The 23,006-nt window shown below is 43.6% G+C and overlaps 1 protein-coding gene across 5 annotated transcripts in view; it reads right to left on the bottom strand.

The window, feature by feature from the left end:
• ANO3 (anoctamin 3) overlaps positions 1–23,006 on the bottom strand; it is a 187,589-nt gene that overhangs the window by 98,381 nt on the left and 66,202 nt on the right. Inside the window, exon 1 of one of the 5 annotated variants that reach the window (XM_064163083.1) lies at positions 18,069–18,152. The exons of 3 other annotated variants lie outside the window; for them this stretch is intronic. In XM_064163083.1, coding sequence (XP_064019153.1) covers positions 18,069–18,114 — 46 coding nt within the window. In that variant the 5' untranslated portion in view covers positions 18,115–18,152. Of the gene's footprint in view, positions 1–15,764; positions 15,852–18,068; positions 18,153–23,006 lie in introns of those variants that run through there. One more of the 5 variants, XM_064163081.1, reaches the window with a different exon arrangement.

Raw genomic sequence — 23,006 nt, 5'->3', positions numbered from 1 at the left:
AGGTTAGGAAGCAGAATCAGACAGCAGGTTAGGGAGAAAAGTGCAGGCTTTTCTTGAACACCTCCAGGGACGGTGACAGGGCAGGTCTAGGCTGGATGTTAAGGAGGAAGTTGTTGGCCGAGAGAGTGATTGGCATTGGAATGGGCTGCCCAGGGAGGTGGTGGAGACACTGTGGCTGGAGGTGTTGAAGCAAAGCCTGGCTGGGGCACGTAGTGCCATGGTCTGGTTGATTGGCTAGGGCTGGGTGCTAGGTTGGAGTGGATGAGCTTGGAGGTCTCTTCCAACCTGGTTGATGCTATGATTCTATGGTTAGCTCACTCCCCCTTCCTGTCCCATAAAAGCAGGGGGACTTTCTGTTTCACTCTCTTTCTGCATCCCCCTCTGCATCTCCCTCTGCATCACTCCGCTCCCTATATACCACCACCATCACCATCTGTTCCTGGGTCCTCTTTGTCCTACCACGTGGCCATCACCCACGAGGGGGACAAAGCCATCACCATCACAACTGGGTTGTATTTATACATTTTGTATTTGCTATTTTTTCCCTTCCCTACCCTTTTTAACTTCCCTACCTCGGATACCTCTTTTAAATTATTGTTAAACTTTTCTTTTTAACTTCCAAATTGAGTGAGATTGATTTATTTGGGTGTACTTATTTCTCTCTATCTAATCCCTTTCTTTTGGGGAAAGAAGGGGAAGAGGGAAGGGCACTTTATAAAATTGTTATTGGTTCTATCAAATTTATCTGAGTCTCTGGAAATTTAAATTAGAACCGAGACAAGGTGGTACAGTAGAGGGGGGGAAAGTCACATTTAAGAGAAGTTGCCTTTGGGGTATGGTAGAGGGGGGGAAAATCACATTTAAGATGAGAAGTTGCCTTTGGGATACAGTAGAGGCAGGGGAAAAATCACATTTAAGATGAGAAGTTGCCTTTGGGAACATTCTGGAGTACAGGACAGGCAGAACAATTCACAGATATTAAATTCAAATATACATCAAAAAGCACTTTCTGAGCACTGTTCACACAACTGCAGTTACAGAAAGTATAATGGAAGGTATTCTGAAAGCAAAACATACTTGGAAGCTCTTCAAATCATAAATCAATACTTAACCTGCAACTGTTTGGCTTCACACCTAGAAATGGAGAGAGAAGCCATCTGAAAGAGTTTCAATGCAAAACTCACCTGGTGTTTGAGGTTCACTGAAAAGCCCCTCTTGTTCTTCCAGAGGTTATAACATACAGTTCAGAGTTAGATATGGAAAGAATGGTAATTAAGATGAAATTAGCATAAGAACAAAGACCATGTAGCAGTGCCTCCTCTTCCTATGCAGCCTTGTTTCCCATCACAATCATAGATTAGTGTGAGATAAAGAAAAAAGGAACAGAACTTCTAAATTAATTGTCAGGGCTGATAATCTCTTTGAAAGAAACATAGCCCTAAACAGAGAAGAAGAGTGAAAAGGTACAAAGGCTCCTTTCAAGTACACTTCAGCAGGAAGCCTGCTGATATATTAATTCTGAAGACAGCAAGGTTCAGCTGACAGCCAGCTCTAAGCATCAGCATACAAAGCACTGCCAAACTGTGATTTACAAACCCTGAACATTATTGTCTAATAATTTCTATTTTCCCTTCATGAGCCATGCCCTTCAGATGTACAAAAGAAATATTTTCCCAATAACACAGTGGAGTCTCCTCCCAATGCTTCTTTTTTTTCATACCTGGAAGGTTTGTGTTTTTTTATTGACAGTCCTGGGTAGGTTGTCAAGAACATAGCTATGGACCTTCTTGCTTGTCCTGTCCTCCCACCCACAGATGCACCAGGCCTGTCTCTTCAACAGCCTTAAACACCCCACTCTGATCAATGAGAGATTGTCCCAGTCAAGTCATTACAGAATCTCCAAACCCATTTCCTTCCAAGGCTGTTCACAGGGAACAGAGGCATCTTCATGGAGAGGAAGGTAAAAGGGATGCTAATAGAAGAGTCTCTTCAACAGTCTTAAACATCTCACTCTGATCAATGAGAGATTGCCCCACTCAAGTCCTTACAGAATCTCCAAACCCATTTCCTTCCAAGGCTGTTCACAGGGAACAGAGACATCTTCACGGAGAGGAAGGTAAAAGAGAGAAGCACAGCTAGGTCTTCTCATAGGCTAGTGCATCTCCAAGGCCATGTGAGACCCTCTAACTCTGGTACTGTCCAGGGCTCCAGTGAAGTAAAACCAGTTTAAAGATGGCAGCTAATTTGCACACAGCTTCTGCACATGGAGAAAGAGAAATGCTTTGGGTGTTAGGAAAGAGCACAAATTGTTTTGGTTCATACTATAAGCTCCAACACCTAGGAAACTGAAACAGCCAGAGAGAACCAGGCAGGGAAAAGCTTCCTCATCTCACTAGAAGAAATTTAAAACAGAATAATTTCAGCTGGAGAAGACCTACAACAATCATCCAGTCCAACTGCCTGACCACTTCAGGACCGACCAAAGGCTACAGCATGCTGTTAAGTGCATTGTCCACACGCCTCTTAAACACCAACAGGTTTGGGGCATTCACCACCTCTCCAGGGAGCCTTTCCCAATCTTTCATCATCCCCTCAGCAATCCTACTCTGACCTGAAAACTTGCAGATGGACATTGCTAATTTATTGAAGGTATCAAATGAAACATTTAGCATGACACTTGAAACTTTTCAAGTCACCAATAATTCTGAAGCTTAGAGGAAGGTATAGCAACCTATGAAGAGGCTTTTATAGGAAGAAGTGTCCATGAATTATTATTGAAGTAAATCAGGGATTATTACAATTTATGTCTAAGGTATTTGGGAAGTTTCCCTGCCTAAATGACAACAGGGAAAAGAAGGAGTGAAAAAAGAAGAGGGAAAAAAATGCTGTTAAGTTAGGGAAAAGCAATAAGAATAGAGAAGCTTAGGAAGTAACTTTTAGGTATTCCCACTGCCTCCAAAAGCGTTTCAGAATTCAGCTGCCACGAACAAGTGGAAAACCAATTTCTTATAAAACATTTGTTGTGAAGCAATTCAACAGAAACATTCCTTTGATACAGAAAAAACATCTGTATTCTTTCTTGGCTTCACTTGAAAGCTCTGCAGCTGTACTTGCTCTTCTGCTTTTATACTGCTTCTGGTAAAATAGCAAGAGAAAGAGGAATACAGTCTAGAAAAGAAAAAGGACAATCTCAACTCTATTCTTCCTCTCTTTTTTTCCTTTTTCACTTACATAAGAGCAATCATTTTGCCTCATTACATGAAGTTTGGCCAGCACTTATCAAAGTAAAACTGGCTCCCAATTAGAACTGTATTCCTACTTCCACCATAAAAGGAAATCTAAAACCTCAGCCCTGCTAGTGAATTAATACCATAATACTACATCTGACCAACTGCTTAGATTCAATTTCAGATAGTATAAAAAATAACATTACTTGGTATTTGCACTGGAGCCAAAAGATTAAGCATTTCTTGCTGTAGTGATTCCAGCTGCCTGTCTCCACAGTCCTTCAGCCTTTGATTTCAAAAGTTGCTTCCAGATACTAAGTGAAATACATTTTGCTGACAGAAATCTTGGCACATTATCGTTACAAACACTTTGCCACCATTGCTGTTCATTTGGATTAAACATTTGGACTTGTTACTGAGGCACAGTGATAGCTGCCACTCTGCTCTGCTCTAGTGAGACCTCACCTGCAGTGCCGCATCCAGCCCCAGAGCCCCCAGTACAGCAAGGACGTGGACCTGATGGAGCAGATCCAGAGGAAAGCAAAGAAAATGATCAAGGGGCCGGAGCATTTCTGCTATAAGGACAGGCTGAGGAGCTGGGTTTGTTCAGCCTGGAGAAGAGAAGGCTCTGGGGAGATTTAAGAGCATCCTGCCAGTACCTGAAAGGGGCCTAGGAGCAGCCTGCAGAGAGACTGTTTGCAAAGACCTGGAGTGACTGGACAAGAGGAAACAGTTTGAAATGAGACAAGAGGATGTTAGGAAAAAGTTCTGCACCATGGAAGTGACCACTGGAGCAGGCTGTCCAGGGAGGCACTTGAGCCTCCATCCCTGGAGATATTCAAAGTCAGGCTCAACAAGGCTCTGAGCAACCTGCTCAGGATGTCCTTGCTGACTGCAGGGTAGTTGGATGAGATGACCTTTCCCAAACCATTCTACAACTCTCTGATTCCATGATATTTATGATCATGAAAACATATATGACCTATTTTATCTGAAAAATAAAACTCTAAGGAATATCTTCTTAAAACAAGCTAAAAGCATCCTAACTGCCTATAATACTCACAGAAAATTTTATTGAGCTGGATGCAAAACATCAGCTTCCCTGTGGTGTATTAATGCTCACATAATTAATGTAAGAGTGATGGTTTAAGAGGCAGGCTGAGAGATGCTCTCTTTCTCTGAAGTAGAGATATATATACCAAACATATCAAATACAAATGTACATTTGGCAGCTTAACAAGTCCACTGGAAATGAACTAAAACCTCACAACCATGTAGAAATGTGCTCTTCCAAGGCCCCAGTGTCACTCAAGGATGCCCAGATGAATGCAGAGGAAGCAACAGCTTCAATTACTCAACAGCAAAAGGCAACTACCAAAATATTGACCTTCTTTCCAGCCACTTCATCTCTCCTTGTCCCTCTAGAAGCCATGAAAGGGCTCTGATGAGTACAAAAGCAACAGATACCTCTCATACACTCTCCATAAGAGCATAGTCTTTAGCAAAGTACTGGAAAGCTGGAAGGGAAATGGGAAAACCTTTTGTCCTCTACTACCTGAAAGCTAGAACAGGAAGGATGCAGCTTGAATGCCTACAAACAGTTCAATGATACAAACATCAAGATCACCAAAAGTAACCTAATTACAAAAAAATAAAACCCCAGCTATTTGCATAGTAGGGAAAGGGGAGGTTGGATGAGGCCTTGGACAATCTGGTCTAGGGAAAGGTGTCCCTGCCCATGGTGGGGGGGTCGGAACTATAAGACCTTTAAGATCCCTTCCAACATGAAGCGCTCTATGAATCCACCTATCTATGAAATCTTGTCCTTGGTGGAATACATTCTGTCACTTCATCACCTCAAGCATCAGACCTCAATAGAGATAACAGAACAAACCCACTAACTGTCTTTTGGTTCCTCTCTATATAGTCCATCTGGTGTTAGCCATTTCTCTCAACACTTGCAGTGTTACACGATCAGATTATCTGAGCATTCAGGGAGCGCGAGAGGGCATTTATCTTACGTCTACAAGTTCTAAGATACGTTCTTCATAGCATTTCCCAGTTGGCCAGACACCAAGTGAGGAAGCTTTTCAATCCTTTTGTAACTTCACTGGTCTTAGCTACTTCTCATGAACTGGTAACACCACCAGCAGAACTGGTCAGAAAGGTTCAGAACAGAGATTCTACAGCAGTAACCCCAAACTCCTGCATGATCAGAATGGTCTTGAAATTTGATCAACTCAGGGGTGACCTCATTGCTGTCTACAACTACCTGAAGAGAGGTTGTAGTCAGGTGGGGGTTGGTCTCTTCTCCCAGACAACAAGCAACAGAACGAGGGGACACAGACTCAAGTTGTGCCAGGGGAAGGTCTAGGCTGGATGTTAGGAGGAAGTTGTTGGCAGAGAGAGTGATTGGCATTGGAATGGGCTGCCCAGGGAGGTGGTGGAGTCACTGTCCCTAGAGGAGTTCAAGCAAAGCCTGGATGAGGCACTTGGTGCCATGGCGTAGTTGAGTGGATAGGGCTGGGTGCTAGGTTGGACAGGATGATCTTGGAGGTCTCTTCCAACCTGGTTGATTCCATGATTCTATGAACTCTTCCCCACCAGTCGCACTAAGGCAGCTTTCAAAACAGCCTATTAGAATTCCCATAAAAAGAAAGTGATTGACAGTAGAAACAATGAACCATTATTAAAAAATCAGAAAGAAAATTACAATCATGATAGCCTAATTATTCCACCCCTGCACAGCACTTTAAGTTGATGCCTTAGAATTCATTTCTCCTGGGAGCCTCCATGTAGAAAAAGTGCTCACAGTTAAAAGTTGGAAAAGTTAAAAAAACAAAAAAATAAGCAGAAGAAAAAAAAAGTATTATTTCTTCTTACCTTTTTCTACTGTAGCTTCAGAAACAGCCACAGCTGTTCAGAATCTGGGGAGGTTGTGGGGAGTACATCCCATTGATATACTCTAAACTATAAAACATCTCTTTGGGGTTGGTTTTTTTTGGCTGGTTGTTTGGGTTTTTTCCACTTCTACTTCGTGGATAAACATCACATTAATATTTCTTCTGCTACCTTTTTTATCTAATGACTGTGGTATATTTGAACTAATGGTTCCATGTGTCAAAAAAAGAAAGACTCTGATGAACAGTTCCTGTGTTGTCAGTGGCTGAGTTTTGAAAATTCTGTGGCAGACAAGGATGCCTGCCTAGGAGATAACAAAGAATTGAACAAAACAGAACAGCCACCTAAAAATACTGACTGTTAGACAAAATGGTTTCTATACTGTTCAGTGTGCTATGGAGAAGATTGCCCTTCTTAGAGACAGTCACCATACATCTGTAATATGAAATCTGCTATGCTGACAGCACAAACTAGTTGGAATATTTGCCTTGAAAACCATCCAGTTTAGAATCATAGAATAGTTTAGGTTGGAAAGGACCTCAAAGATATTCTAGTTCCAACCCCTTGCCACAGGCAGGGACATCTCCCACCAGAAAAGGTCACTTAAGGTCTCACCCAACCTGGCCTTGAACACCTCCAGGGAGGTCGTGGATCACAGAATGTGCCATAATCTGGTTGACTGGCTAGGGCTGGGTGCTAGGTTGGACTGGATGAGCTCAGAGGTCTCTTCCAACCTGACTGATTCTATGATATTGAATACAATGTCAGTCTTGTGTTTATTTTTATTTTATATTGCAGGCAGTCTAAAGTCAGAGATGCTCCTTGCCTAAAGTAATAGAAAACTGGGATTATTCCCTAACACCACATATTTAATTCAGAGTGATATCCTGAAAAGTAGTTGTGTCATGCCTTACCTGTGGAAAAACTCTGGAGATAAAACTAGGAGATAAAACTCAAGGAATGTCTTTACACGGGGCCAAAACCTGAAGTATTGTTCCAGCTTCATGAGCCTGTTCTCCTTATCATTTTGGAGAATAACTATGCAATGCTTTTAATTCCTTTACAGCCACTACTTACATTCAATAATCTGAATCAGGACATCACAGTTTTTATTCATAGCTAAGCCCCACAAAAGCAAACCCAACCAAAATCTCATGTATATCCACAGCGACCCGATTGTTATCACTGGGACTACGTGCAGCTTCCATGTGGACTACATCCATACAATCTTTATGACAAAGCTTTATTTATGTCCAAGTATGCTCAAGGTAATTACCAAATCAATCATCATGAAATACCTTTGAGTCCAACCATGTTTCAGGAAGGGCAGCAGTAGTGATAAGTGCTTTCTTGTGACAGGCTGTTATTCCACTCCATTTTTCTATTTGATTTAGATGCTGAATTTCTCAAACAACTTCAAAGTCCTGCACTCCTTAAAAGTGTGAATTATTAATAGCAACATGGTTAAGCTCCTGTGCATTATTCATTTACTCCTATCAACTATTTGTGCTGAAAATCTTTCTCTGTTTTTTACTCTTGAACTCTATATTCCAAAGCACTTTGCAACACTGAGAGCGGCGCATTGGTGGCCGCTGAACAGACAACGGCACCTGCTTATAATACACTAACTTGAGCCAACTGCAGAGCAAAACATTTTGTCTGCAAAATCCTTGCTGTTGCATGTTAAAAAAAGGTCTTGCAGTGATTTTTGAATGCTGATCCTGAAACATGTTGATTCCTCTTTCCCCGATTTGATTCCTCCCCTTACAAGTCTTGTACAGTCCTCAGATGCTCTCCCCCTGCATCCCACAATGTCTCCCATATGCCTAGGCAGAGACTCCTCAGCCAGGGATATGCTGCCAGAGAGCTTCTGCCAAGGATTTAAGTCTTTTACACCCTCTTTAGTTTGCAGCTGCTTGAGTGCTACCTACCTGGCTACCAACTGTATTGGGCAGGCTAGACAACTTACAATGAAGCACGCAGCTTGCCTAAGCCAGAATTCTGGGCTGACTCTGGGTGTAGCCAGAGCTGCATCATAAAGACTGCAGCTGTGAGAGACAACCAGGAGCAGCTATTCAGGTCTAAATTAGTATTTTTTAAAGAAAGAATTTAATTTTCTAGTGCACAGACTTGTTTCAAAGGAGTTTCAGATACTTAGGGTCATCTTTTTTAAGTACTGGAGTGCACTGAATGCCAACACCTTACAAATAGTATTAGGTGCACAAATCCTACCAGTTACTGCATCATTAGATATCCAAGCAGTATTAAAAGCTCCGACAAAGAACTCTCCACGTCTCTGAAAAATCTTCTGACAATCTAACTGTGATTCAAAGCCCCTCAAGTGTGACATGGAGCAGTGGAACCTCATCTAAATAGCTTTGAAATGACAACCATCCTCTGCAAAGAAGCAGCCTTCAGAGATGTACAAGTCTGTACTGAATGCATAATATATATCAGAAGTAAAATGTTAAACATATAAAAATATATAAATGAATATCTCAGATCTGTCTTTGGACATAGCAACAAAATAGAAGTATTTTTTTCCACACAAGAGGAATTTAGGCCCCCCAGGCCTCTGCACTGACACTGTTCAAAACCCAGCGATGCTTTTCACCACGTTTCAGTTTTAGGTATGATATCAATACCAAGCCACAAATGTTTCATGCAAGAGCAAATGGCAATGCACAGGTCTTGTGTTTTCCTCTCAGCTGAAAGATTCAGCCCCTGCAGAGTATCCAGACACATATTTTTCATTTGAGTGCTGTCTGAATTTCTGTCTGAGCCACTTGGCTGTGTGCACACTTACCTATTTTTCACACACTCACAGTATCACCTTCTTTGACATCTGAATATCATCTGTAAGTTACTTTGTCCCCTTTCTTTTAGCAAGTGACTTTGAAACCAATACTCAGTGCCGAAGCTGGTGCTGCTGACATGGCTTTCTGTGAAGAGTGTTCTGTTGAGCTAGCTGCAAATCCCTGGTGTACAGACCTACTTCAGCATAACCAGCTAAGGAGCACTGGTAACACATAAAAGGCTGCTCAATATGCTCAGTCTGCTTTCCCTACCTAGTCCTCTATCTCTCTGTCTATATTTATCTGTCTATATCCATCTATCCATCCATCTACCCGCGTACCATTCCTGCATCTCTGCATCGTTGCTCACCTTTCAGTACTCGGCTCTTTGGGTATTCTGGAGGGGGGTTGTGCTTTAAAAATTCTTCCCTATAGTGCCTCAATTCAGGAAATTTGGGTAGTTATTAGGATTGCCCCTTTCTCCTTGCACTTTAATTGGTTAAGCCTCTTTGCTCTTTCATTGCTATTTTCTCATCCTCATTCTTCCTTTCAGAACAAGCACACAGAAAAGGAAGCTAATGGACAACTACAAAATAGCCTGAAGATGAAAAAGGTCCTTCCCCCCCAAAGAAAAAAAATGATGTGAATAATGATTCAGGAAAATTAGTTCATTAAAAGTACTAACTCCACTGGTTTAAAGAAGTGGAAAGATAGGTGAAGGTAAATACTGTATAGATTATATCTGCATAGGTTAGGTCTAATCTATACCCTCCAGTTTAGAAAGGCATGCTGCTGGTGAAGTTACTAAACAAACAAACAGTAAGGAGTAAGTGATATTTTGTGCAAGAGTAATTCTACTCAATCAGACAAGCAGTGAAGAGAAGCTGACATTTCAAACGTTTTCTACAGCCTGAGCTTGCCATCATCACAGCAGCTATATGGAGCATACGTGACTAGCTGCAGCTCTTCAGTAACTCTGATGTACTTATGAATTTTTCAACACACATTTCAGAGAGCTCCACTTTCCTTTGTGTATCCTCCCTGAGCTACACAGAAATCCAGTAAGAATCACAGCCAAGAAGCAAGAAAATCCATGTTGATACTGAAGAAAAAAAAAGAACAACACCCCACAAGAACAGTGGAAAGCTGATGCTCAAAAGGAATTTTTGCAGATACTCTCCAAACTACATTTCCTTCTCCTGAGTTGCAGATGGCATTTAATTCGGCATGCTTTCATGGTGGTGCTTCCCCCCGACCTTTAAGCAGATCAGTTACATGACAAACGTGACTATTTGCCTGGTATTTCCACATAAGAGATGACCTAAAAGGATAACAAAGCACTCAGCTTCTTCAAACCCCAATTAAAAGAGTCTGATGGATTGTGAATTCAACTGTGACCTCACCAGTCAGACAAATGAACAGTTCCTCACTTAAGCAATCACACTGGCTTTGAGCCCTCACAAGCCAGATGATAGCCCAAATTGAGGCAGACTCAGAATCTCGTTCTGAGACAACAGTGATGAATTTGCACTCATTGAGGCTCACAGTCGTTACAACATACTGCTGCACACTGTTGCCTAGGTCTGGATTACGCTTGCCTCCAGCAAATAATCTACTGTAGCACATACTTCAGGATATACACAACTGAACTAATTCTAGAACAAGCTGAATAAAGAGAACTTAAGATTTATAACCTGGTTAACCCCACGTATGATGCTCTCCGTAACCTTCATTGCACATTTAACTCAAGACAACACAGATCTGCTTTTCAGGTGAGACAGTTGATGCTGCTCAGCAAGCTTTTGAATTTAGGATAGTTAATTTGTGCTATCACTGCCTATCTAAAATATGAATGGCTGTTTTTATTTTCAGTTTCCACTGGGTAAAGAAAAAGCTTCGCTACTCTTCAAGTTGCTATCATATTGCTGGTTGCATTGCTTGGAACACAGATCACAGAACTGTCAGTGTTGGAAGGGACCTCTAGAATCATCTAGTTCCAAACCCCTTGCCATGGGCAGAGACACCTCACATTAGATCAGGATGCCCAGAGCCACATCCAGCCTGACCTCAAAAGCTTCCAGGGATGAGGCTTCCACCACCTCTCTGGTCAGTCTCTTCCAGTGTCTCACCACCCTCACAGTGAAGAACTTCTTCCTAATGTCTAATATAAATGTCCCCTCCTCCAGCAACGATCCATTTCCCCCACTTCTATCACTACCTAACACCCTAAAAGTCCCTCCTCAGCTTTTTTGTAGCCCATTTCAGACACTTCCAAGGCCACAAGAAGGTCTCCTTGGAGCCTCTTCTTCTCCAAACTGAACAGCCCCAACTCTCACAGTGTGCCCTCTCAAAAAAATATTGAAAATTAAGATGTTTGGATGAAAATTTCCTAATCTAATTTTTACAAACCAAACACAGGGCTCTTGGTAATGTTAGTTAAGACAATGTTTCCATTTCTCATGGTTACTGGAGCTTTAAAATAGAATCATAGAATCAACCAGGTTGGAAGAGACCTTCAAGATCATCCAGTCCAACCTATCCCCCAGCCCTATCCAATCAACTAGACCATGGCCTCCATCCTCCCCTGAGTTTAAGAAACCAACTCCAGCTTACAAAGGATGGCGCTACAACAGAGCAGAAATCCAGTTTCATATACATTCAAGTAGACACTCACTGAACCAATATTGTTCATGAAAGTAAAGCTGTAGAGGATTCTTTCCTCATTTACAAACAATTGTAGTGAGAAGAAAGCTGAATTCCAAGAAAAGGGAAAACTAATTAAAATATATCTCCTGATTTTCTCTGCCAGAGATGCTTTTTTGTCATTTCTAACAGAGTAGCAGGTTTGTTGTTTTGGTTTATCTTGTTCTTAATGCCATCCAAATAAACAGTTCATATGAAAGAAGGCAACAGAATGAATCATAGAATCAAGCAGGTTGGGAGAGACCTCCAAGCTCATCCAGTCCAACCTAGCACCCAGCCCTAGACAATCAACCAGACCATGGCACTAAATGCCCCACCCAGGCTTGGCTTGAACACCTCCAGGGACGGCCACTCCACCACCTCCCTGGGCAGCACATTCCAATGCAAATCACTCTCTCTGCCAACAACTTCCTCCTAACACCCAGCCTAGACCTCCCCTGGCACAGCTTGAGACTGTGTCCCCTTGTTCTCTTGCTGGTTGCCTGGCAGAAGAGACCAAACCCTACCCGGCTACAGCCTCCCTTCAGGTAGTTGTAGACAGCAATGAAGTCACCCCTGAGCCTTCTCTTTTGCAGGCTAAACAACTCCAGCTCCTTCAGCTAAAATGAGAGCTCTACAGAAAATCAGCGTTGGTGGCGCTTGACTATTTTAACAGGTCCTTACTAAGGAAGTTTTGAAAAGCTTTGGAACAAGTACAAGGGTTTTTTTTTCCCCCCAGAGATAATACTATATCAAGCTATACATAAATCAGAATGTGGGAAGCCAATGCCCAGACATCTCAGCACAGCATCACTGTCTGTAGCCATCTAGCAGAGTTATGTGATAAATCCAAACTTCCTGATTTCCTTAGTTTTTCTCATTTAAAATACTCATTCAGTGAAGAAAAAGATGTACATTTTTCTACAGCACTCATGCACCTGCATAATGTAAGGTTTGGTATGTCACATTTAATGATTACTTTCAACAAAGCTCTGTATTTTATTCAATTTACAACCCACAGCACCATAATCTGGAATAAAAAACCCCAACATATTAAGGGACCTTCTAAAGTGTTTGACTGAAAAAAGCTGAAGTGCATCTGAAGTTCTGCAGCTGTACCAGGCAACAAAAAGCAGAGCAAACATAACCAGGTAACCCTCATTAAAAATTGAGCCTTGCTCTTCAGTGCCCTGAAAGGGCTTCACCAATGGCACCATCCAAACAGGGTTTCATTTTATGGGAGTGTATTAATAGCTGCATTAATAGCTGATTTCTGAGTCAAGATGAGGACAGCTCTGAAATTTGTGGTACTTGTTAGCTCTCCTTGGAATGCAAATGAAAAGTGTTGAGCCCTTAAAATTCCCTTGCTCCAATTGAGATGGAAACATGGCCTTTCTGCTCTGAAGAACAAAAGCCAAGAGTGACAACTTCTCATGAATTTTTGTGTGACAGAATTGCATCTTCCATTCATTTTAGCACCCTTAGAGAATTCTCCATGAAAATCTTAATTACAAACCCAAGTTTCTGAATACTGAAAACTCTAGAGCAATATAAAAATATGTGATCCCATTTAAGTTCACAATTTAAATGCAAATTAAATTCACAAGTTGTTTTATAAAGAATGCAGGTCATTAAGATCTTAACAGAGTAAACCAACAGCAACTAAAAAGCTCTGCTCTATGACTGCAGTGGCCCTCTCAGTAGCTCAGAGCTGTTTAAGGAGACCAGAGTAATGAAATAAGTGCCCACCTGGAGTACTGCATCCAGTTCATGTGCCCCCAGCATAAGAGGGACAGAGACCTGCTGGAACAAGTCCAGAGTGGGGCCATGAAGATGATCTGAAGGCTAGAGCATCTTCCCTGTGGGGATGGGCTGAGAGAATTGGGGCTGTTAAGCCTGGAGAAAATATGATCTGGGGAGACCTCAGAGAAGCCTTCTAGTATCTAAAGGGAGCCTACAAAGATGGGAAGGGACTTTTCACAAGGGCTTCTAGTGACAGGACAAGGGGAATTGGTTGAAATTTGAGGAGGAGAGATTCAGATTGGAGATTAGGAAGAAACTCTTTACAGTGAGGATAGCGAGACACAGGAACAGATTTCCCAGCAAAGTCATGGATGCCTCCTGGATGGATACCGAGAGGTGCAGGAGGCCTGGTTCAAGAAAAGACTGGATGAGGCACTTAGTGCTGTGGTCTAGTTGATTGGATAGGGCTGGGTGCTAGGTTGGATTGGATGAGCTTGGAGGTCTCTTCCAACCTGGTTGATTCTATGATTGAGCAACCCAGGCTAGTGGATGGTCTAGTTGGAACTGGATGATCTTCAAGGTGCCTTTCAACCTAAACCATTCTGTGAATCTATGAAAGCACAACACCAGCATTTTAGAGACTCTCAACCCAATCATCCACTTAAGTCACACTACAACACCAGATGAGTAACACACAGACAAAACATTTGGCACTGATCAGAAGCAAGGATCTAGGAATGTGTTGTTTATGGAGACTGATTGATTCAGAAGTCACACAATTGCAAGATAAACCATTTCAGAAGCTACAGCATCACTCACCAAAGACACAATGATTCCTGAAGTTACTGAACTCCTTCCCATCCCATTACCTCGAGTTACCCACTGGATTTTCATCTGCAGTCTGTATGCCTAAAACTCACATGCCATGCACAGAGAAGCTTAGTTTTAAAGCACAAACGTATTTTTTGTTTCCTAGCCTTGAACTCCTTCATTAAAAAGCTTGATAGGGATATTAAAATGAACAATAGTCAATAAAAGCACCCAGCAGTGTATGCAGAAAATTGTACTCTCTGCATCAGGACTACAAATCTTGAAGATTTAAAACTTTAATCATTGTAATTGCCTTCACCTGCACTCTAAGCACAGGTTTTACCTTTTGTCAGGTGCAAAACATTCAAATCCACTCCCCATCAAGCACCTGTTAAAAGATAAGCCTCCTGCTCATTAGGTTGCTGGGCCGTCTGAAGGACACAGTCTTTCAACAGACCTCCCTAATAAAACAAGGAATTGCTTTGCACCAATCCCATACTCACTGCAGAAAGCACAAAGCCTCCCATAAGGTTACTGCATACTTCTCTGCCCTGCACTTAAAAGTGACTTAAGAGTCACTCAGTGGTGACTGAGATCAAAGACTAAATCCTAATGAGCTTGTCTTTGTCTGGAATTCCTCAGCTACAAAGTATCTATGGAGATAATCTTTGCTCTTATCTATATTATCTCATTCTCATTTCTCCTTCCTCAATAAGCATTTATTTCTTAGCACTTTTAAGCAAAATTGTATATTAATATCTGTTGGGTTTTTTTTTCTAAAGGACATTTGGAATAAACCAATAAAATAAGCAGAAGTTATCCATTTTTGCTCTGACATAAACCTTCAGAAGCCAGATGTTGCACCACCTTTTGTCAGACTAAAAAGTATGAAGGTATATACTTATCATTTTTGCTTTTGAGAACATGACAGAGGAAAGTAATTCCAGCAAAAGCAGTTTCTGCCACAGCAAAGGTTAAAAATAGTCACAAAATACTACACAGATGGCTCAACAGACCGACCACACTACTGTGCAGAGACACAGATTAGTCTACCTCTAGGCCAATGCTCTTTTTGTTAAGCATACCTTTGGAAAAACAGAAACTGTGGGGGTAAAGAGAATGCAGTTAGGTTTTTCAGAACTCTCAGTGTCTTTTTATAACACTACACTGAGCTCTACTGCAGCTTTTGAACGCTGAGGATTTCACTCTGCATACACAACATGAACAAAGAGCAAGACAAAAGCATGGTAGAACATTATAAGGGCAGTCTCCAAGGGTGAACACCCCCTCACTCTGTCAAGAGGGAAGAAAGAAATTAAAAAACCCTCCCCAAACTCTAGGCACAGACAAATTCATGGGATAAAAATGCCTTTTTTCCTCTTTTTCTTCTCCTTGTTGAAGACTCCTGGACAACCAAGAGACTGCAGAACTTGGTCCTACTCTATCATGCTGTCTAAAGGCAATGGTACCAAAACCACTACCTGTTTTCTCAGCTAGAGGAAAGCACTCAGTAACAGGTAAGAAAACAAAATTATTTCTAGCCCATTCCTTCTCCCATCTTAAGAGTTACCTCTCTTAAAAGCAGGGAGCTTGAATTCCAGGTTACCTGCAATAGGCAGAAACTCTGTTTCTGAATAAGTTGGATTCATTTCCATTTGTTTTCAGGAACTGTTATCTTTGTTGTCTTTCCTACATGATTGAGAAGCCACACAAAAATAATGCCCTCTCAATCCCCCCAAAGAAAGGAAGCTTGGTCTTAATGCAAGTGAAGCATACAAGGCACAGCTGTGATGGGCAGTTGGCCATTTCATGAGGATTACCATAGCTTCTGTGAAAAACCAGGGAATTTAGGGCACTGTTTTGTGAGCAGCTAGAAAACAAACACTGCAGTTAGTCAAAATCTCAGCTACATCAAGCTCAAAAGATCGGTAATTGAAATCTTAATGTAGGAGAATAACACCATAATTTAGACACTGCTGCTGAGACATCAGTGCCTCTGAACTCCAGTGGGCCAGATTCCCAGCTTCTTTTAAACACCTCCTGGTTAGATGATGAGTTCTTGGCTATCATTAATGTTTGCTTAGTTTCTCTGTAGCCTTTTGCCCAAGATTTCATGCTGTCCTCCCTCATCCCCAAAAGCTGTAGGTTAAGAACTCATTCAGGTGGATTTAGCACACATCACACAGCACGGGAGATGCACATACAGATCAATGCTATACAGGCTCCACAGCTCCAGAAGAGCATCCTCTTTTCCAAAGCCTCACGACTGAGGAGAGACCTTAAACAAAACTTCTTCAGGAATAAGGAGAACAACAACCGACTTAACAAGTAACTGACAAAAGCCACTAGGTTATTGTGAAGTTTTATGACTGCCACAAACACACAACTCATAAATCATACAGTGTGGCTTTGTTTCAAACAAAATTTCATCCCTGCACTTGAACATAAAGAATTCAGGTTTTGGCTCTTTATTCAAAGATAACTGCAGAACAGCTGAATGGTTCCTGCAGGACCTTGACTGCTGTTCATGTAAGAAATATTTCCTTATTGAAAACCTAAACTATGGCTTCAAGTCACCTAATGCTTTCATAAGCACATCTGTGATTGCTGAAAAAAGTGAGATTTCTTTTTAACACTAATCAACTAACTTTGAACCTGACTAAACTACACATTTTACAGTCTGAACCAGCACCACTCGTTACTGCACACAAGACAGGCATCAAATGCAAAACCTCCACAGCAAGGAGCTAAATTTATTATGGAATTACCAGAATGGAATAAGTGCCCTGAATTATTTATTTTGCACTAACCATTTAAAGAGAAGAACTGGAACGAGGCAAAATCCAATAAATGTATCCATGCTTTATGTATGAAGCATATTCTATTAAAGCATAATTTATGGCATCCTGTACTCCACAGGAAAATAAAGAGTTTGTTAACAACTACAACAATAAGAAGAGCAGGGAGGGATGCCCATAACGAAATCTCAGTTTTATTTTGCAAGACCAAGTAAAATTAAAGACAAAAAATCAACCAACCACAAAAAAACCCCACAACATGCAACCACCAAATAAAAAGTGAAATATAGTAAAAAGATCAGTTCCAGAATCAAGGGGGGGGGGGGGGGGGGGGGGGGGGGGGAATGTTACGTTTTCCTATTACAAATACAAGAAAAATCTTATAGGGGTGGTAACCACAACTGGAAATTTACCTTTTTATTTGTTGACCAGCATAAAGCTTTTGTTTAGCAATTAAAAGCCTGAAACAAAACAAGCAACCTGATCCAAGGGCTGCACTCAAGTGCACCTGTAACGCCAGAGCCCCTGAAACAGTTACAGCTGTTACTGCTTCTCATGATTTACAGCGGGAGCACAGCACGCTATGAAGATCAGAATCAAAAGCACAAACAGCTGCAGCACACTCCAGAGAGTGAGCGACCAGTCCAGCGTGTGGACATCACTGAAATCACCTGTGCCACAACTGGAAACAACAAAGCAGCACCGTTTCTTTCTCAGGAAGACAAACTTTACTGCCGCGGCAGCGACTGATGGAGGCCGCCCGGGACCGGGGAAGCACCCCGAGCCGGATCCCCCTGGCTCCGCGGGGGGCTGGCCGCAGACCTGGCCCCGCGGAGTGTCCTCCCCGTGCGCCGCAGCCTCATTACTTGAGAAGCGGTGAAAGAGCCGAGAGCATCCACCCAGCCGCCAGCTCACATGCGGGCACACGCAGGCATGTGTGTAGGCAGGCACACACGGTGCAGCTGGCACCCCTGGGGCGGTACTTGCACGGACACCGCAGCGGGGACCCGCACCCCGCCCGCGTCCTCTCCCGGCCCGAGCACCTGCAGAGCGGGCGGCGGCGCCGGGGCCGCCCCGATGGCTGCCGAAGGGGCAGAGGGGTTTCTACTGACCTTTCTGCTGCCGAAAGGACTGAATGGAGCCCGAGTGGTGAACCATCTTGGCGGACGGCAGCGCGCCAGCCGCCAGCCCGCCGGCTGCAGCGGCCGCGGGGCGGGAACCCAGCGGCGCGGCCTGGCCCGCCCCGGCGCTGCTCGGCCCGCCCCGGCCCGCAGCCCCCAGCGCCGCGGTCGCTCTGGCAACGGGCGGGGCGGAGCGGCCCCCTGCGGGCCGCCGCGCAGCGGAGAACCGAGGAATGGCACCGGCAGCAGCCGGCCGCGGAGAGGCGGTACCGCGGCGTTCGGCATGCCGGGGGGCAGGCTCGAAGCCGGCTGCTTCCCCCACCCGTGGTGAAGGGGGATTCATAGCATCACAGAGTCATTAAGGTTGGATAAAACCCTTAAGATGGTTTAGTGGAACCGTAACGCAACTGCCAAGACCACTAAACTCTATCCTCAAGTGCCACATCCACACCTTCCTGGACGCATAGAATCACAGAATCAGCCGGGTTGGAAGAGAGCTCCAAGATCATCCAGGGCAGCCTAGCACCCAGCCCTGCCCAACCAACCAGACCATGGCACTAAGTGCCCCATCCAGGCTTGGCTTCAACACCTCCAGGCACGGCCACTCCACCACCTCCCTGGGCAGCCCATTCCAATGCAAATCACCTTCTCTGTGAAGAACTTCCTCCTAACATCCAGCCTAGACCTGCCCTGGCACAGCTTCAAACTGTGTCCCCTTGTTCTGTTGCTGGTTGCCTGGCAGAAGAGCCCAACCCCACCTGGTTACAACTTCCCTTCAGGTAGCTGTAGACAGCAATGAGATCACCTCTCAGCCTCTTCTTTTCCCACCTGCACACCCCCAGCTCCCTCAGCATCTCCTCACAGGGCTGTGCTCCAGGTCCCTCAGCAGCCTTGGTGCGCTTCTCTGGACACATTCCAGTACCTCAACGTCTCTCTCGAATTGAGGGGCCATCCATGGATGGCAACTCCACCACCTTCCAGTGCCTCTCTTTCAGTAAAGAATTTTTCCCTAACATCCAGTGTAAACCTTCCATGGCACAGCTTAAACCCATTTCCTCTCATCCTGTCACTGTTTACTTGGCAGAAACCAACACCAGCCTCCTTTCAGGGAGTTGTAGAGAGCAACGAGATCTCCCTTCAGCCTTCTCTTCTCCAGACCAAATAACCTGAGCTGCTTCAGCCACTCCTCACATGCCATGCCCTCCAAACTGCCTGGATGTGTTCCTGTGTAACCTGAGCCAGATTGTATGGTCCTGCTCTGCCAGGGGGATTGGACTCAACGATCTCTTTGAGTCCCATCCAACCTCTGGTCCCATGATCTGCGATCCTGTAGATTTCACTCCTTTCAGTATGCTTTGCTTTTAACTTTTCTGTCACAACAGTCTCTTTTTCCAATCTTCCTATACTTAGTCACTCCAGTATTCCAGCCTGGGTCCAGCAATATCTATTTCCTCTTCCCCATTTAGGGATGCACACATTATTTACTCAACAGAAGTCAATTAAATCCCCTATTGCAACCCATGCAGCTAGCAGCAGTGTGTGCATCACTCCTTCAAGTCTGTGCCTCCATCCGTGTGCTAGATGTACTGGAGGTTCCCTTTGGCAGTAAAGCAAAGCTGGAACTTTCCTCTAGATGACTGGGATTTGTAGTACACCATCTGCTTCAAACAAACCCCATGATTTCCACCTTCTAGATTCCTACTACAGGCCAGTCTGTGCTACTAAATCACACTTCTTTGTCGATATGGGATTAGTTAACCCACCACAATGGATGCACACTTGGTTTGGGCACAAGAATGGGTTTTTTTTTTCTGTTAGGAGAAACAGACTAACCAGCCATATATAAAGCAACACAACCACAGCTAGACAGGTAAAACAAAACCTTCATCCTAAGCAGGGAGCTGTTCTCTAGCACTTTTTTTTCTAGAGTACACCAGACATCACTTACATAACATGCAGCTGATGCATCCAACTGTTACCATAAGAGGGGGAGGAAAGAAATCACCTTACCTCCTCAGGAGAGCTGACCAGATTTTGTTTGTGTGTGGAACATTTGCAGAAGGTTTGTTGTCAGTTAGTTGAGGAAAAGATGCAGAAGCTGTGGTGCTGTGAAGGCATTATCCTACTCATTTGTCAGTCTCCAGTGGCTTTCTGCACACTGAAGGTAATAGATCAGGCATTCCCCTGTGCTCCTGCAATCTTGGGAAAACTGCTGAGAGACAGCACTATAAAATATTCCATGGCAGAATAAGGCAAATGGAGACCAGCCAGGCTGGCTCTTGTTGATCAACAAATGCTGGAAAACCAGGAGCAAGCCAAAAGAAGAGTCAGAATCAACTCCCTGTTGCTTACTTGCAAGCTTTAACATAGATGCTAAAATGGGTAAGGATTAAAATCAACTCTATACTCAGGAGCTGAGAGTCACCAGGGCAAAATCAAGTATAAAGCAATCTATAAGCTTAGCAATTAATAATCACATGTAGTCTTCAAACAGCAAGCATAGTTCTTTCACTGTAATGTTTATAGAATCAACCAGGTTGGAAGAGACCTCCAAGCTCATCCAGCCCAACCTATCCAATCAACTAAACCATGGCACTAAATGCCTCATCCCATCTTTTCTTGAGCACCTCCAGGGACAGCAACTCCACCACTTCTCTGGGCAGCCTATTCCAATGGCAAATCACTCTCTCACAGAATCACAGGATATTAGGGGCTGGAAGGGACCCAAAGAGATCATCGTGTCCAATTCCCCTACCAGAGCAGGACCACACACTCACAGGGAAGAACTTCCTCCTAACATCCAGCCTATGCCTCCCCCGGCACAACTTGAGACTGTTCTAAATCTTTGTCAGGTTCTAGGCCAGTACTCTTTCTCTCAGAGACCTTAGCTGGCCCCTTTGACTTGCAGGTGAAGTAGAAGAGCAGCATACATCATGCTCCAGTTCTTACCAGAGGAAAAGAAAAGAGGACTATTATATGTTCTCTTGTGATAGTAATCTACAAAATGCAGAGGGGAAGGAAAGGTGCTGATAAGTATAATTATAGCCTAAAGAAGTTATCTTCACACACTCTCGGAAAGAGGTTGTCAGCTGCCATCCATCTAATTTCTAGTCTGAAGTCCTCCACAGAGAGCTACAGAACATATTTTTCAGACCCTCTTAGTGCACAGAACAGGGAGAGAAAGCCAGGCTAAGGTAGTGCTCAACATCCCAGCGTAAGAATGAAATTGAGGACATATATTAGTTGTTTTTCTACCTGCTTCTTAATAAAGCTCTATTTTTAGCAGTAAATAGCACATGCACATGAAGCAACAGATTACAACAGCTGGGGCAACAGTATGTAAAGAGAAGGAAAAAAATGAAACTACAAAGGTCATTTAAGTTAAATCCCTCACACGACTCCATCACCTCCCTGGGCAGCCCATTCCAATGCCAATCACTCTCTCTAAAGAGCTTCTTCCTAACATCCAGCCTAAACTTTCCCTGGTGCAGACTAAGACTGGCTTCTTGTTTCTCACTGGGTGCCTGGGAGAAGAGACCAACCCCCACCAGGCCACAACCTCCTTTCAAGTAGTTGTAGAGAGCAATAAGGTCCCCAATGAGCCTCCTATTCTCCAAGCTAAACAACCCCAGCTCCCTCAGCCTGTCCTCATAAGGCTGTGCTCCAGACCCCTCCATCAGCCTCCTTGCCCTTCCCCGGACATGTTCAAGCATCTCAGCATCTTCCTTAAATGGAGGGATTTGGAAGACCATGAGATATTTGAGATCTGTACAAGTTTTGCCTGATTAAAAACAGGTGAACTGAATCTCCAGATTTGTTTCCTACCAGGAAGTTGTCTACTAAACCAGGCTATGAGAGATAACTTTTAAATTCAGTTTTGTACTTCCACAGAGCTTTTCAGGTGGTCACAAAAAAAGGAACCTTACATTAAAACCTAATTAGCCTATGGTAAGTGGCATATGCCAATTATTTCTCTAGAAATATATAGGCATCACATAAACAAAATAAAATAGCCAGCTCTTAATTACTGCCCAGGAAGAACACTAAATTCAATGGGGTTCAGTGAGTGCAAGGCTCTGCACCTGAAAAAACTCCGTACATAGAATCATAGAATGGTTTAGGTTGGAAGGGACCACAAAGCTCATCCAGTTCCAACCTCCTGCCATAAGCAGGGACACCTCCCACGAGAACAGGTCACTCAAGGTCTCATCCAACCTGGCCTGGAACACCTCTGAGGTGGGAGCAGCCACAACCTCTCTGGGCAAGCTGTGCCAGTGTCTCACCACCCTCATTGCAAAGAACCCTTTCCTAACATCTGGTTTGAATCTCCCCTCTGCCAGTTCAAACCCTTTCCTCTTGATCCTGTCATTACAAGACCTTGTCAATAGTCCCTCCACAGCCTTCCTGTAGGCCTCCTTCAGATATTGGAAAGCAACTATAAGGTCTTCTCAAAGCCTTCTCTTCTCCAAGCTGCAGAGCCTCAACTCTTGTAGCCTGTCCTCAAAGCAGAGCTGCTGCAGCCCTCTAAGCATCTTTGTGGCCCTTCTCATCAATTCAGACTGAGCAGCAGCTCTGGTAGGAAAGACCTGAAGGTTATGGGAAACACCATCTTGAATGGCAGCCAGCTGTGCACTTGCATCACAAATAAGGCAATCCTTAGGAGAAATGGAGCCAGCAGCTCAAAGGGTTATTAATCTTTTTTTTTTACTTGGCATGGCCATAGCTGCACCTGCACTTTTGTGTCTGGCTTTCTTGCTTTGCTTCCTCTTAGCTCAAGAATCACAGAAATATCCAGCTTGGCAAAGTCGCTCAGGATCACCAAGTCCAACCCATAGCACTATCCTATGAGATTCACCTTAAACTATATCCCTCAGCACCACATCCAAACCACCCATAAACACATCCAGCGTTGGGGACTCCACCACCTCC

This window comes from Pogoniulus pusillus, chromosome 24 (assembly GCF_015220805.1).
Source record: "Pogoniulus pusillus isolate bPogPus1 chromosome 24, bPogPus1.pri, whole genome shotgun sequence".
Lineage (NCBI taxonomy): Eukaryota > Metazoa > Chordata > Aves > Piciformes > Lybiidae > Pogoniulus > Pogoniulus pusillus.
This window is presented reverse-complemented; position numbering and strand designations above follow the sequence as displayed.